This window comes from Tubulanus polymorphus, chromosome 1 (genome assembly GCF_964204645.1).
Source record: "Tubulanus polymorphus chromosome 1, tnTubPoly1.2, whole genome shotgun sequence".
NCBI lineage: Eukaryota > Metazoa > Nemertea > Palaeonemertea > Tubulaniformes > Tubulanidae > Tubulanus > Tubulanus polymorphus.
The window spans coordinates 28,433,294-28,446,965 of NC_134025.1; the positions used below are offsets into that span (position 1 = coordinate 28,433,294).

Genomic DNA, 13,672 nt, shown 5'->3' on the forward strand with positions numbered 1-13,672 from the left:
TGGTACTGTATATTTTGCATATAGAAAATAAAGATGTAAATAAAGAATGTTTGTTATCTTTTGAGTTTATCTTTTAAACTTTTGTTTGCTACGACATATTCATTATTCTACTGATTGAATTCAACATTTAACCAGTTATCATTGAAGAAAATCCCACAATTGATGTACTATTTATCTATTCATTTCCTTGTCTTCGGAGAAACAATTATTCTAAAAATCTTTTGAAAATAACATTATTTATTGTTTCTCTGAAGAAAATAAAGATAGTATATCAGTGGGATTTTACTTTATCTACAAACTGAAGAAATACATTGGTCTACCAGCAGGTTATCATTGTTGACACAAAAACCATGAAAGTACAGAAGGGCTATTGTAAGACTCGTATACATTATTTATTTATTTTGATTTTTATCTAAATATATATTGTGCATGCAAGCATGCATACAAACATCATAATAAATAAATAGAAAGTAACGAACTAATAGCTTAACAAAGAGTTCAGGGGCTGGTTTCATAGGCATAGAATAACTATATTCCCTAGCAGTACTCTATCATATAGCCTCATACTGCTAACATATTTTCCTTGTCCAATAAAAGTCTTTTGACTGATAGGTTAACTACTATTTTGCATATAAATGTTGGATGTGTTTAAGCAAATGGGTTTCGAATACATTATAGTAAAGACTTTATATTGCCAATAAGGACGGATACGGCGAAAGTTTCTGAAAAATTTCAACACTGATGCAAAAAACTTATTTATAAACAGCGAGGACTTATCCAAAATGCACAAATACTGAGCTAGCACCTAGTAGGGTAAATATTGAGCAGTTTTTGCTGTGAAAGACATTGGTTAATTATAGATTATACAACAATTACTTTCCTATTGCAAATAACAAATTAATAATTCAGACAAACATTTTAAAACACTACAAATAACTCTTCCCCAACAATCATATAGGAGGGGCGGATTAAGGGGATGGTCTTAGAGGTGCAGACCCCTGCGCCTTCCCATTGAGGATGTCCTTTTCATTGAGACATATTCTATTAAAATCTGCAGATTTGACACTCATCCACTCGGAAATTCCATCTTTAGGATGTACGATGTATTTTTTCTAATCCCTTTTTTCTTCTAGACCCCACCTTCAAATATACCTACATTTGCCCCTGTATGGAAACATTCTCATGAATGTTAAAGCATTATTTCACTAACGCGATACCCAGTCAGTATTCAAGTGTTATTTTGAGATTTATTTTCAGTTGCTCTTCGTTCGCTTTCACGTAACAGGGCCAGCCTGTACGCTTCATAACCCATCACGATTTCCTCTAATTCCTGTTTGAATAATCGAGTCAACATCGCATCGAATCCTTCCAATTCTGGCAACCGAAACAATTCCCACTGAAACAGAGTGAAGTGTAATTCTGTTTTTAACATTTCAACAAATTCTATACATCTTTACACGGCTGATAATTGTCTGAATAAACTTACTTTCAATTTATGGTCATGTTCTCGCTGAGCTTTTGAGTACACATAAAGCCATTCGGGAATTTCTAGAAAATGAAGGCACCGGAAAACGTTAATGAATACAAAGTATCAAGTTATCTAAATTTCAGGATCATTTTTCTAAGATAACTCACCCGTATTGAGGTAGGGATTTGCTGGAACTAGACTATTATTATTTTGCCTATGTTCACTAGGCATAGGTATTTGTTGTTGCGTTGTAAATTGAACTCTATTGTGCGGAACGGTCGGAGCACAGGGATGTGAAAACTGCACTGCATTCGTAATACGGCTATTAATTCAAAGAGAAAGAAGTCGTTATCAAGTTGCCGAAATCAAATTAGGAAGTCAATGAACCAACTTCACAGCTCCGAGTTAAATTATTCAATATTCAATTATTTACTTCTAGATTCAAATCTTCAACTCACCATCAATCACTTTTGACTTACTTTACAAAATAAACGCCATGTTCTTGCGATTCAATTCTTTCCCATCCAGTCGGCAGACTTTCCCTCTCCAGTGGATGACTCCAATGTGTAGTCTGAGTATTATGATCAATGTAGTATTTTCTTCCCCGAAGCGTCCAATCTACTGACCACCCTAAAGGTAATGGTAGCTCTCCTGGTACTGTTCCACTGACAGGACCTAAGATAAATATTATGACCAAACTACTCTCAAACTTAGTTAACCAGATAAGTCCTGACATATCTAAATTCCAATTTTTAAATTACTAGGTCTAAGTCGTCATTTGGATAAGTTGTCACTTAATCGAGTTTTGCTGTGATTTGAAGGGGAAAAAGACCAATATCTAGAAAGCATGAGAATAATACTTACTAGGAGTTTGTAAAGCAGCTGGTTGATTACTGGTATGTATTGGCTGTGTGATTTGTATAAGATGATGTTGAGGTTGTATTTGAGTTACTACATGAGTCTGTATTCTATTAACAGCTGGTTGAAGGTTCTCGTATACAGGAACATGTTGCTGTTGTCCGGTTACTGCGATATTTTGGTGAACCGGGTAAAACTGTTGAGGAGAATGAATGACATGTTGTTGCTGCTGCGGGTTCGTACTGTACGGATGACTGCTATACAGATGCATGTAATCGACAGGAATCTGACCGGCAGTTGATTGTGTTGTATAGTAGTGCTGCATATTTGGTTCTGTAAAGAATATAAGAAACATTCAATCCAAATCAGAGAAACCTGTTAAATATCTAATAAGACTAAATCATAGTTTTTCGAACCTGTCGGTCTATTAGTAATTGGTGCGGCCATAATCAACTGATTTCCAACCTGAGGATCTGAATACTGACTACTGTATACTTGTTGTTGAGGTGAAGCTACTGTAGATCTAACAATCGCATCCTTGTTATACAAACTTAAAGGTCGAGAAGCCACTGTTTGGGTCGGCTGCACTGAAGACGGTGAACTTATCTGAAGTCCTTGCAAACTTTGCGTTAATCTCACTTGTGGTTTTATGTATGTAGTTTGTGGTTTCATTTGAATAGCAGTAGTAACTGGTGTTGAAGTTGTTAAAGCGAGGCCTGCAGCGGCCCGAGCAGGAGTTCGAGAAACTGCCGGGTTATTGGCGTATACAGTATTACTGGTATGTCGTAATACATATTGTCCTCCTGAAGATGTATGAGTTGACGGCTTACGCTGGAAGTTAGAACCTTGTCTGTAACTATCTGAAATAAATAAACAACTAAGAAATCAATGCATTTATTCACACTTTAAAAGAAGACATTCAATAACACTGCGCGATAAAGGCTCATTTTACTATAACTGCCAGAGTCTGAGGGCTTATAGGCTATTGATCGAAATAGAATTCAAAATGTACATGTATCATCGTGCATCAACCATATACTAAAATACAAGTGGTCTAAAAGTTCTGATCAGTCATAGAATTTAAACTTTCATTGAGAAAACATTTTTTTATAATAAATTTTCTCAAGATTATTATCAAGAAGATCGTACACTTACTGAGGAGTACTGGTGGACTCTCCCTCTTTACATATTTACCAGCAACTCCTTCATTCAAATTACTCGAATCCTTTTTCCTCGATAGCATTTTTAATGAAGGTTAATTAATTATTCATTCGTATTCATGGGATTCGAACCAATCCGTGACCACCAGAGCGTGAAATCCTGAATCGTTTCCGATCCAACCGTTACCCCGTGTGTGAAGAAACAACGTCCGTGCGAAGCGAAGATTACATTATTTTTCAACGGTAAACATACAGTCTGTTTCTCATTAGAAAGTCAATTTAAGTTTAAAGATCCCAACCGTGTTATTAGTTGATACAATTGTCTAATTTTTGCACTGAAATAAGTATAAACAGAAGTACCCCAGCTCGAATAAAATGACAACTCTAGGCTCCTAGCATTCAACGTATATCTCTACGGACCGATGCACTGATGATAGCAGCGTAGTGGGTTCGAATCCCGAATTATTATCTGAAACAACATCAAGACCATTCTATTTCATGATATAATTCATCAGTTTTTTCTACCCAATAATTCATGGAATTGATTTTATTCTTCGTTTCTCCCATTTCAGATGATTTGAATAAAGAAAACAAACTTCATAAAGCAGAGAATTTGAAAGAATAGTAGAAATGAACGGCTTTTTTGTACTGACCCCCGTGAAAAAACGCGTTTTAACAATCGTTATAATCACAGTTTATGTGTGTTTATGGATATTTGCTCTGTTTAACCATCAGGACCGTGTAAAAGTAACAATGCCTGATGTGTTTATCAGTGATAGCAGTATTATAGAAACTCAGAAATTTGTGAAAACTGGAAACTTCTCTCGGCTCTCCAGCGCTTATTGTCGCCTGAATTTTCATAAATTAAGTAAGTATGAGAAAAGTTTCTTTTCAAAGTTTGGACCTGATTTTCTTAAATTGCTAAATCACTAATTCCAATGACGTCCAAAATTTACACAAATACATCAAAGATTTTTGTAAGTGACCTAACCATTGGTGTCTGTGGGTTTTTGACTCACAATTGAGTGGTGGTATCCAGCGATCCCATGCCATTTATTCGGGTGTTTGACTCGGTTCAAAACCCATTGAAACCTGCTTTTAAGGAAATTATATGTTAGTGTTCCCAACACTGATCTAACTACAAAACCTGTATGTAGGTGATTAATTTGATTTAAAAGTATTGAAGAGAAAGAAAATAAGGCTTATACCAAAACTGGTTTATGAAAATTTCCAATCTCGAAACTAAACAGCAGTCCGAACCTTACTGACTATTTTTACTGCTTTTCTGTTTTTGTAGAACAGGTAAATGTTGATATATTTGAATCTCCGTCCATGAGCTCAATCATCAGCGCTCATCCAGAAGTGAAGCCCGGTGGACACTGGGCACCATCTACCTGTCGTTCGATGCAAAAACTAGCCATTATCGTACCATATCGTAATCGTTTTCATCATCTAAAAATACTGCTGAAAAGACTACACAGCATGCTACAACTTCAATCTGTCGCGTATAGAATATTTGTAATAGAACAGGTTAGCTGCCCGTTTACTTACATTATACCTCATACTCATATTCAGCCAAAATAACTTTTCAAATGGAATATTAATCATTTGTTTCAGGCTGAAGAGACGCAATTCAACCGCGCATTACTGATGAATATTGGTTATTTAGAGTCACTGAAATATGATGATTACGATTGTTTTATATTCCATGATGTTGACTTGATCCCCGAGCACAACAGCAATATATATTTATGTGATAATAATTTGAGGCATCTTGCTGCTGCTATAGATGAATGGAGATATCAGTAAGTCTAATGATAATAGCTGTGATTCAATAACTATTTTTGAGTCCCAGATTGTATTTTGGATTAGATTTACTAAGTGTAAGTCATAAGGAGGATAAGATCATCGATATTATCATTATCCCAACTATGTTAACTTTAAAGTTTGACTATAAAAATGTTTTGATCTGAAATTTACTGATGAGGAATTTACTACACGGTGTTATTCTTTTTTTTTAGTGTAATGTATTACAATTATGCCGGCGGAGTTGCTGCTCTTAGTCGCGAAAACATGATTCTTATTAACGGTTTTGCTAATACTTATTGGGGCTGGGGTTCCGAGGATGATGACTTTTCAGCGAGGTAAGATTAAACCACAGCTTCATAATTTGACAGTTTGATCAGGTTGGTTATTTTCGATGATATTAATTTATAGGACGATGGAAGCCGGTCTGCTGATAACGAGACCACCAAATTATATCGGCAAATACAAGATGATTCGGCACAATAAAGCGACGCGTGGAGAAACTTCGTAAATATCTCAATTTCTTAATTTTGATATCGTTGAAAGTTCAGCCAGTGCTATGTACATTGTTCTATGTGTCATTGTAGATTCGGTTATTTTATGGGTTGGCGCGGGCGCTGGATGAAAGATGGCTTAAACTCAATGAAAGAAGTTGGATTCAATATTGGCTCTCGCAAGATCGAACCTCTTTACACTAATATTACTGTTAAAGTTACCGGAGCTCTGACCCAGATTGAAAGTGAAACAAAGGAATCAATTTGGTGGTAAGTAAAACAACTTTTTTGTACTTTCAATTCCCGAAAGAATAGCTTTTTCTTGAAAAGATTTTATTTTTCAGGTTCTTCAAATTTTACTTCCCATGAGATTCAGCACTAAATGAATGAACTATTGATGCAACTAGATACAAGACTGACATCATGTTTCACATTGAACTTTGCTGGATTCTCTGAAATCTCCATTACAATTAAAATTAGTACTCTTTGAAGTATATTTTACATTCCTTGTAAATATTAGTAATTCTATGAGATTAATTAAAAACAGCTCAATCAAATCATTGTCAAACGCTTCACTTGTCATATCAGCATGAACTACTCAGAACTATGGTCTCCATGTTGATCCATATCAGTGGAACTGCCTCTCAAATATTGCACGATAATCGAGTTTGTCATTTCAAGCAAATTTAACTTATGTTTTTAATAAAAATTAGTTAATAATATTGTACATGTATGGCTTTGTATATTGAATAGATTTTGAGGATCTGACCAAACACTCCATTATCTGGGAAAATACTGAACAATAACACAATATTTTAATGATAATGATGACTATTTTATTAAATGTGTACAATTTAATTTGGAAAGGATATCCATTATCATAACCCTGTTCTCAAGCAGATGTACTCGAGTATTTTAATTATTTCGACCCATTTGAGGACAAGCTGATGATATATGGTATATGATCAAACAATTCAGTTTTCCAGGAAAGAGACAAAATCGGTCAAACGAGATAAATGTTGTTCGCTAGGTATAACAGCACATTGAGTGTTTTCTGAAAAGAAAGTAACTTATTTCAGACATCAAGGAATAGTGATTGCCGGTATTTTCCAGTATGCTGGCTATATCATACCTGGCTTCTTCGGAATAATAACTTTGTTTTGATCATCTGCAGCCCAACCGTGCTCGACTGCAACTGGAAAAATACATCAACATTTGTAACAGAGCGAAGCCAATGGGCTGTTTCTCCTATGCTGAACATTACTTTTAAAACAGTTTCCATAAATGCTTACCATTAATAGCGTTATCAGTCGACACCCCGACAAAAGCAGCAAAATCATCTATCGATATTGACGAATAAGCCTGAGAAACCAGGTTAAAAGCACGAATCTTTGTTGCTTCTGAAAGAACAGGGATTTGAACTCGGTGTAGATTACAGTATAATTTCTACACGCAAATGTCCCGACGAGGTATCAATTATAGAAATGCGATAATGACCTGTCAGTGCTGTCATTAAATTCTTCATATTTTCCGACCATTCTTTATTCAAACACTGGTATATACCGGGAAAATCACGATGCCACATTTTCTGTCCTACAGCCCATATTTGAGTGAGTTCAGCATCAGTCTACAAGTAAAACATTTGATCATATCATATTTGATTCGCAGCGAGATTGTTTTCGTATCTCCAACTCATGAATTACTTACAGATTTTATAGTAACTGGGATTCTTTTCCACAGAAATTTAGCATTTGGTCTGAAATAAAGAAGACAATAATCTTCGAGTAATTTTATTAATTTCTCTCACCAACTTTTATAGCGGTAGGTCTACTTACAAATCATTCTGTAATAAATATACAGCTAACAACTGTCCATATGTCTGAGGTGTAGCTATTCCACCAGGAGACTGAAATCATAAAAAATTTACAAAAATAGTATTAATCAGTATCATCTCACCATCAACGCAATTAATTGCATGATTTTTCATTTAAGCAGGTCAGGATACATTTAAGGTCATTTATTTAAGATACGTCAGGTCATTTATAAGCAGGACCAAAACATGAGGATACATACTTCTAATTCTTGTGTCTCCAGCTGATCAGTGAGCCTCACAATGTCTTCATTTGTCATTGCCATGTCTTTTGAATATTCCCGTTCGGTGAGATCTTACGTCAAACCATCGACAACTGAGGAGGAATAAAATGTAATTGAATTTATGTTGAATTAAAGATTCTGAGCTTTTTCACGGAGACATTTCAAGAAATAAACAAGCGAAATACATTAGAAAACAACATGATATAGTAAATCATACTCAGCATATTCTATGATTCTACCTTTTATTGTATTTAAACCCCTAGGCCTATTTCTATTACTTTGGAAGTTTTTTAAGAGTTGTCCTACATCGGTGCCCAATTCCCACGCGCACGTCATTTGCAATCTCGAGATTCACACTGATATGACGAACCGGCGATTAGGGCGTATTGATTTTTTGTCGACCTTGTCAATTTCTTTAAAAAACAACTATCCATATTCGATTTATAATCAGGATAAATTAGGATGAAATTATAAGAATTTGATCCAGGCCGATGCCAGTATCGGGACTGTATCTAGGTCAGTTTGCCTGCTGTTGGAGGCGTTTTAATCTTTATTGGCGCAACGCCAACGGCTATAGAACAGATTGTGGAGAACTGGTGCATCGACATGTAAAATAATTTCTACATTTTGACGAGGATGTTCGACGTCACATCACCACTACTAATGTTTCGTATAAATTAGGCTACGTTGCTCTATCGCTCTTGCGTGATTTATCTATATTTATCGATAAATTGAGAGATTCGATTAAATTGCGATGACTTCCGGTTTACTTCCGGGTCTAGAAAAGTGTACGTGCAACCAAAACAATTTAATGAGTTCAAGGTCGATTGTATGGTTGTAAATATGGACCGTGTACGTGATACTCGTAAGGTACGCGTATGTGGGTATTGCGGAGCTGATGACTATTTAATGCTTTGTTCCCGCTGTAAAAACGCTTGGTACTGTTGTAAAGAACATCAGAGAGTCCACTGGAAGGATCACAAAAAGTTGTGTTTTCTGCCATTAGCTGGATCTGAACTTGAAGAAGGTATCGGTGCTGGTGGTGGTGGTGGTGGTAGTACTGTTGTTAGATCAGCTCATCCCGGCTCCGTTCCAGTATCGTGTCAATCAGCACAGTTTGGCTTGTTTCAACAAACGTTTAGTGAAACTGTGAGAAATGATTTAACTGAAGCTGAACGATTGTTATTTGATCGGCAAAATCAACAGCCTTCGAGTAACGCGTTATTTCAAGGTAATCGTCGTATAGATGTGCTGAGTGGTGGTGCTACTGCTGTACCATTACCTCCAACAGTTCCACCTGTGGCCAGTTTGAATTCTCCTTTCACGCTCTCAACTTCGCCGACAACACATTTCGATAATACGACCGAAGAAGAGTTTATGCAGCATGACGGTTTAAATCTTATCAGCGAATTGACTCCGAGTTTCTGTGATCCTCAGGTATTTAGCGGTAGTTCAGTTATCGGCGCATCAGCAGCGACAACGAACGACGATCTGATTCCTCACAGCGTCGTCGGATTTACCGCTGCCGATGAAAATCGATCGGATAACTTTCAGCCGTATAATCTTTTCGAGAAGGAGACGCATTGTCGGATAAACTCGAGTAGCGGTAACAGTGGTCTGAACGCTAACAACGGTATCTATTCACTTTCAAACGGTGCTAGTACAATCAGTGGAAATATGACTCCTCGGGCGTCCAATTCCGTGGAGAAAAAACCGAAGTCGGAAATAGACAAAAGTTGGCTCGATAGCTTCCGTTCGGGACAAATGCCGTTTAATTCTGATATCACATTCAATACTCCAGGCGAAAAACGAAATTATCTCCTTCAAGAATATCTGACCTGGTGCATGAACGAATGCGGAATTTGCGTCATCGATAATTTCCTCGGACTCAAAAAAGGCAATGCGATATTCAGCGAAACCGAAAAGATGCACGCAGGAGGTGCTTTCAGCGCCGGGGAACTCGTTACCAATACATCGTCGTCTCATAAAATACGCGGTGATAAAATCGCGTGGGTCAACGGAACGGAGAATACTTGTAAGGAACTCGGTTTTCTTATTTCAAGCGTTGACTCTTTAATCATGCAGTGTGGTAGTCGATTGGGTGGATACAACATTAACGGAAGAACTAAGGTAATGACCATAGAGGTGGGTGGATACCCGGGGGGAGTTCTGGGCTCAGAACCCCATATAAACATTCCCCTTAAAAAAGTACAAACATATATTGGAAAACAAATAACCTGGATCTGTCCTTGAACCAGTACTGTGCTGAGATTATTTCCATGAACTATTTGATTATGAATTTCAATTGGTTTTTGTTTTGGATTGTAGGCAATGGTTGCATGTTACCCAGGATCAGGTACTGAATACATACGACACGTTGATAACCCAAATAAAGATGGTCGATGCATTACATGTATTTACTATTTGAATAAGAGATGGGACTCGAAGGTAAAATCTATCAGAGAAAAACTTCTTTATTTGAAGAAAGAAATCTATAGAACCTAGCTTTTGAATTCTTATTCCTTTTACTGATCTATCTTATCATTATTTTGCAGAAGCAAGGCGGTTTGCTGCGTATATTTCCTGAAAATTGTGATCAAGTTGCTGATATTGAACCGATATTTGATAGACTATTGTGTTTCTGGTCAGACCGTCGAAATCCTCATGAAGTACAACCAGCGTATGATATAAGGTAGATGTCATACTTTACCGGTATTTTTACTGACTTGTATCAGAAATGTTTATCAGTATTGTCAGAACTTTATCAATATTTTTTTCTGTTTTGAAGGTATGCTGTAACGGTTTGGTATTTCGATGCGGAAGAACGGGCTCGGGCTAAAATGAAATACAACTCGACCAGTAAGTATCTTATCTTTTTAGCAAAGGTGTAAGCTGAACAATTATTAGTTTTGTGCATATTTTAATGATTACCTTTGATTGCAGATGGGTCAGTGAGTAAACAGCAGCAACAACAACAGCAACATCGCTGATTCAGATCACTTGGGGAGTGTTACTGAAGTCATTATTACATGATACTTAAATTTATAAGGAATATATTTTTTTGTAAACAAAAGATTTATAGTATTATTCAATGGAATTAATCTATGACTGTGCTACGAAGGATGAATAATGAATTATTTCGGTTGAATGATTTCTAACACTTCGTTACCAGAGAACTTGATGTATTGATTAACGTGTTATAGGAATGTTAATGTAATGTAAGTTTGCTATGAAATGTCGATTGATAATTTATAAATGTACCAGTAAATATCATCATAGATAAGAATAATTGTATCAAAAATCCAACAAATAATATGTAGAAATGTGATGGTTATCAAATTATACTAAGAATTTATTGAGGATTACTGGTAAAAATTTAGCAGATCTGAATTTAACACAGTTATATCATGTATCTAGGAAAACTTATCAGATATCAATCAGTCAAGTGGGAAAAATGTTCGATAAGATCTGACTTTATTCTACTATGAGAAAGAAGTGCTTCAGTAATATATAATCGATAACACCAATTACACGATTAACCTAAATGGATAGCGTAATGTCCAAGCTTTATCCATATTTGTGTACATAGTATAGACTTAGTAGGAATGACTGTCTCTGAAACACCTCTAGAAGCATGCATATTTTGAATATGTGAGACAATTCGATACCAGTGATAAAAAAGTACACGCTGCCTGTACTATAAGTTATGTTGCTTTTCAGTATTTTTAACAATACATATGTATATGTGTTGTGTTTGTTACAATAATTAAAAACATATATATTGTTACAGTGATGTAAATGTACTATATTCGAGCTTGAAAAGCATTGTTCGACAATATGATTGATGTAATAAACTTTTACTTGAATCAGACATATACGCAGTTTATGTAGTATGATTGGATTTGAACTGGTCTTCAGTAGTGATGATTGAAGTTAGTTCTGTAAACAATAACTAAGACATAAATTTGCTATTATTGCATTATATCTTAGTTATTGTTTACAGATCTATTCGTTATAAGAAGCTGTGCAGAAGGGCGCCAGAAACCAGGTATATTGTCTATTAGTGGTTTCTCTTGTCCCAGAGAGGATCAGCTCTTTGGCGCTCCCTGCGGTTAACAGCACGTGGTCACAGTTATGTTATTGTTTACACTTCTCAATAGTATCTTATGGTGGATTGCATTTAACCATTGCTTCGGAGGTATTTTATTTCCGGGTTGGTGGATCCCGTCGTCGAAAAAGTGCGGTAACTTATTCATTATCATATATATTTTCGGAAAAAAATGCACATCGTTAAGCTTTAGATATAGAGCTTCTTTGTTGTTAAAATTTCTCATTGAATATTTCAGAACCCCGAGTTTCAACGTCAACTTTCGTTTGGTTACACTGTGGTGGCAGCACCTCCCGGTTAATTGGATATTTTGCGGGCTTAGAATAGGTATTAGAAAATGGGCAAAGAAAAACGTAAAAGAAGAAAATATCATGCATCCAGCAGCACTAACAATGCTAAAACAGATAAGGAATCAAATAATAAGAAGGTGAATAGATAACCTAAATTTTCTTTAACTTTTTCTTAGATTTGATTTATGCCATGTATTTAAAATACTGTTGTTTTTCTATTCATCAGACTCAAGATCTACCAACAGCAAAACTTGGTGAAAACGTATTTGAAGGCATCAAAATCGGAAGTTCACTTCTGAGTCAAAAACTCCCAGACTTCGATGCGAGGAGTGCAATTACTAGCAAAACATTTAAAGGAGTTAGTGTTACCAAAAAGGACAAACAAAAAATCAAACGTGAGGCTTGGATGCAAAGTAAGTATTAGAGTGAAGAAGATAGGGCTGCACAGAGATTCCAATGTAATAATGTTGGTTGTCTTTTACTGTAGAAATGGATTCAGTCCAGGCGGCAAAACGTGCTGTAAAGGAGAAGAAAAAGAGAGAAAGAACAGCAATTGTGGGCGATATGAAACCATTGGAAGATGCTTTACCAACGTTAGAATTACTGCTTAAAGAAGGTTCGAAAACTAAAGAAAGGTACACAGCGTAGTAGTTGCAAACTGATGAATTGTCCATATGTATCCAACTGCAATTAAAAGATGAAGTATTAATTGTCATTGAAATCTTTAGGAAAGGACCTGCAAAACGAAAAGCATTCAAGACAGAAGTAGCAAGGAAAAGAGAGATGTGAATACGGTTAATCAACTCTTTCCAATAACATAGCTGTGTCCTCCATATATCAATGTGTTTCGTAATTTTCTTTGTAGGATGGATGAAGTGGCTGCATTTAAAAAAGTTTTTAATGATCCAGAGTTCAAACAAAATCCACAAAAGACAGTTTCAGAACTTCTGAAAACTCGCATGAAATATGAGGATTTTATGGAAACGTAGCATCGAATACCGATTCCGTCAGCTAATTGTGAAAATCTTTATTGTCTATACATGTACTCTGACAATGTATTTTGAAAAATAAGAATTTAAATGGATAATAAACTATCATTGAAAGATATACATGTAGTTGTTAGTAGATAAAAACAAACCTCTGCTACAGTGGAACCTCGTTTTGACAAACCTTAGGGGACTAGAAAATATGTTTGTTTATAACCGATAGTTTGTTACAAAAGCCAGTATGAAATCATTAAAATTTTTAATAACCGATAAATCGTTACATCCAAGGTTGTTATAACAAGGTTCCACTGTAACTCGTCCCTGGGAACTGATGGTGCCGACTTATCCAAATGACAGCTTTACACTTGGAAATACAAATTGGGACTCGAAAATAGTGACCACGACTTA

General features: G+C 35.8%; 5 protein-coding genes across 9 annotated transcripts; 3 read left to right on the forward strand and 2 right to left on the reverse strand.

The window, feature by feature from the left end:
- Positions 1-488: 488 nt before the first annotated feature.
- LOC141905471 (uncharacterized) lies at positions 489-3,895 on the reverse strand. The gene is made up of 7 exons (XM_074794341.1): positions 3,482-3,895; positions 2,743-3,186; positions 2,333-2,659; positions 1,948-2,143; positions 1,636-1,790; positions 1,487-1,548; positions 489-1,396 (listed from the first exon to the last, which is right to left on the reverse strand). The coding sequence occupies exons 1-7, from the start codon at positions 3,567-3,569 to the stop codon at positions 1,229-1,231; spliced, it is 1,440 nt and encodes a 479-aa protein (XP_074650442.1). The 5' UTR covers positions 3,570-3,895; the 3' UTR covers positions 489-1,228.
- Positions 3,661-6,461, forward strand: LOC141905482 (beta-1,4-galactosyltransferase 3-like). Its single transcript, XM_074794352.1, has 8 exons — positions 3,661-3,729; positions 4,059-4,354; positions 4,784-5,016; positions 5,104-5,291; positions 5,508-5,630; positions 5,704-5,799; positions 5,880-6,056; positions 6,131-6,461. Exons 2-8 carry the CDS (start codon positions 4,117-4,119, stop codon positions 6,153-6,155), a joined length of 1,080 nt encoding a protein of 359 aa, XP_074650453.1. The 5' UTR covers positions 3,661-3,729; positions 4,059-4,116; the 3' UTR covers positions 6,156-6,461.
- A 155-nt stretch (positions 6,462-6,616) lies between these two features.
- On the reverse strand, positions 6,617-8,645 carry LOC141898787 (COP9 signalosome complex subunit 8-like). 4 transcript variants are annotated; one of them, XM_074784895.1, is made up of 8 exons: positions 8,505-8,645; positions 7,860-7,972; positions 7,622-7,692; positions 7,494-7,542; positions 7,284-7,413; positions 7,079-7,186; positions 6,919-6,981; positions 6,617-6,840 (listed from the first exon to the last, which is right to left on the reverse strand). In XM_074784895.1, the coding sequence occupies exons 2-8, from the start codon at positions 7,920-7,922 to the stop codon at positions 6,761-6,763; spliced, it is 564 nt and encodes a 187-aa protein (XP_074640996.1). In that variant the 5' UTR covers positions 7,923-7,972; positions 8,505-8,645; the 3' UTR covers positions 6,617-6,760. The 4 variants fall into 4 exon arrangements, with proteins under 4 accessions (XP_074640996.1, XP_074640988.1, XP_074641014.1 ...); XM_074784887.1 differs by lacking the exon at positions 8,505-8,645 and adding an exon at positions 8,120-8,232; XM_074784913.1 differs by lacking the exon at positions 8,505-8,645 and adding an exon at positions 8,187-8,211.
- Positions 8,555-11,744, forward strand: LOC141898779 (egl nine homolog 1-like). Its single transcript, XM_074784874.1, has 5 exons — positions 8,555-10,010; positions 10,209-10,328; positions 10,436-10,572; positions 10,669-10,739; positions 10,824-11,744. Exons 1-5 carry the CDS (start codon positions 8,712-8,714, stop codon positions 10,868-10,870), a joined length of 1,674 nt encoding a protein of 557 aa, XP_074640975.1. The 5' UTR covers positions 8,555-8,711; the 3' UTR covers positions 10,871-11,744.
- Positions 11,745-12,022: 278 nt separating this feature from the next.
- Positions 12,023-13,356, forward strand: LOC141898809 (ribosome biogenesis protein SLX9 homolog). 2 transcript variants are annotated; one of them, XM_074784925.1, is made up of 6 exons: positions 12,023-12,118; positions 12,227-12,415; positions 12,505-12,691; positions 12,766-12,913; positions 13,007-13,063; positions 13,144-13,356. In XM_074784925.1, exons 2-6 carry the CDS (start codon positions 12,326-12,328, stop codon positions 13,265-13,267), a joined length of 606 nt encoding a protein of 201 aa, XP_074641026.1. In that variant the 5' UTR covers positions 12,023-12,118; positions 12,227-12,325; the 3' UTR covers positions 13,268-13,356. The 2 variants fall into 2 exon arrangements, with proteins under 2 accessions (XP_074641026.1, XP_074641033.1); XM_074784932.1 differs by having other exon boundaries at positions 12,052-12,123.
- Positions 13,357-13,672: the final 316 nt, after the last annotated feature.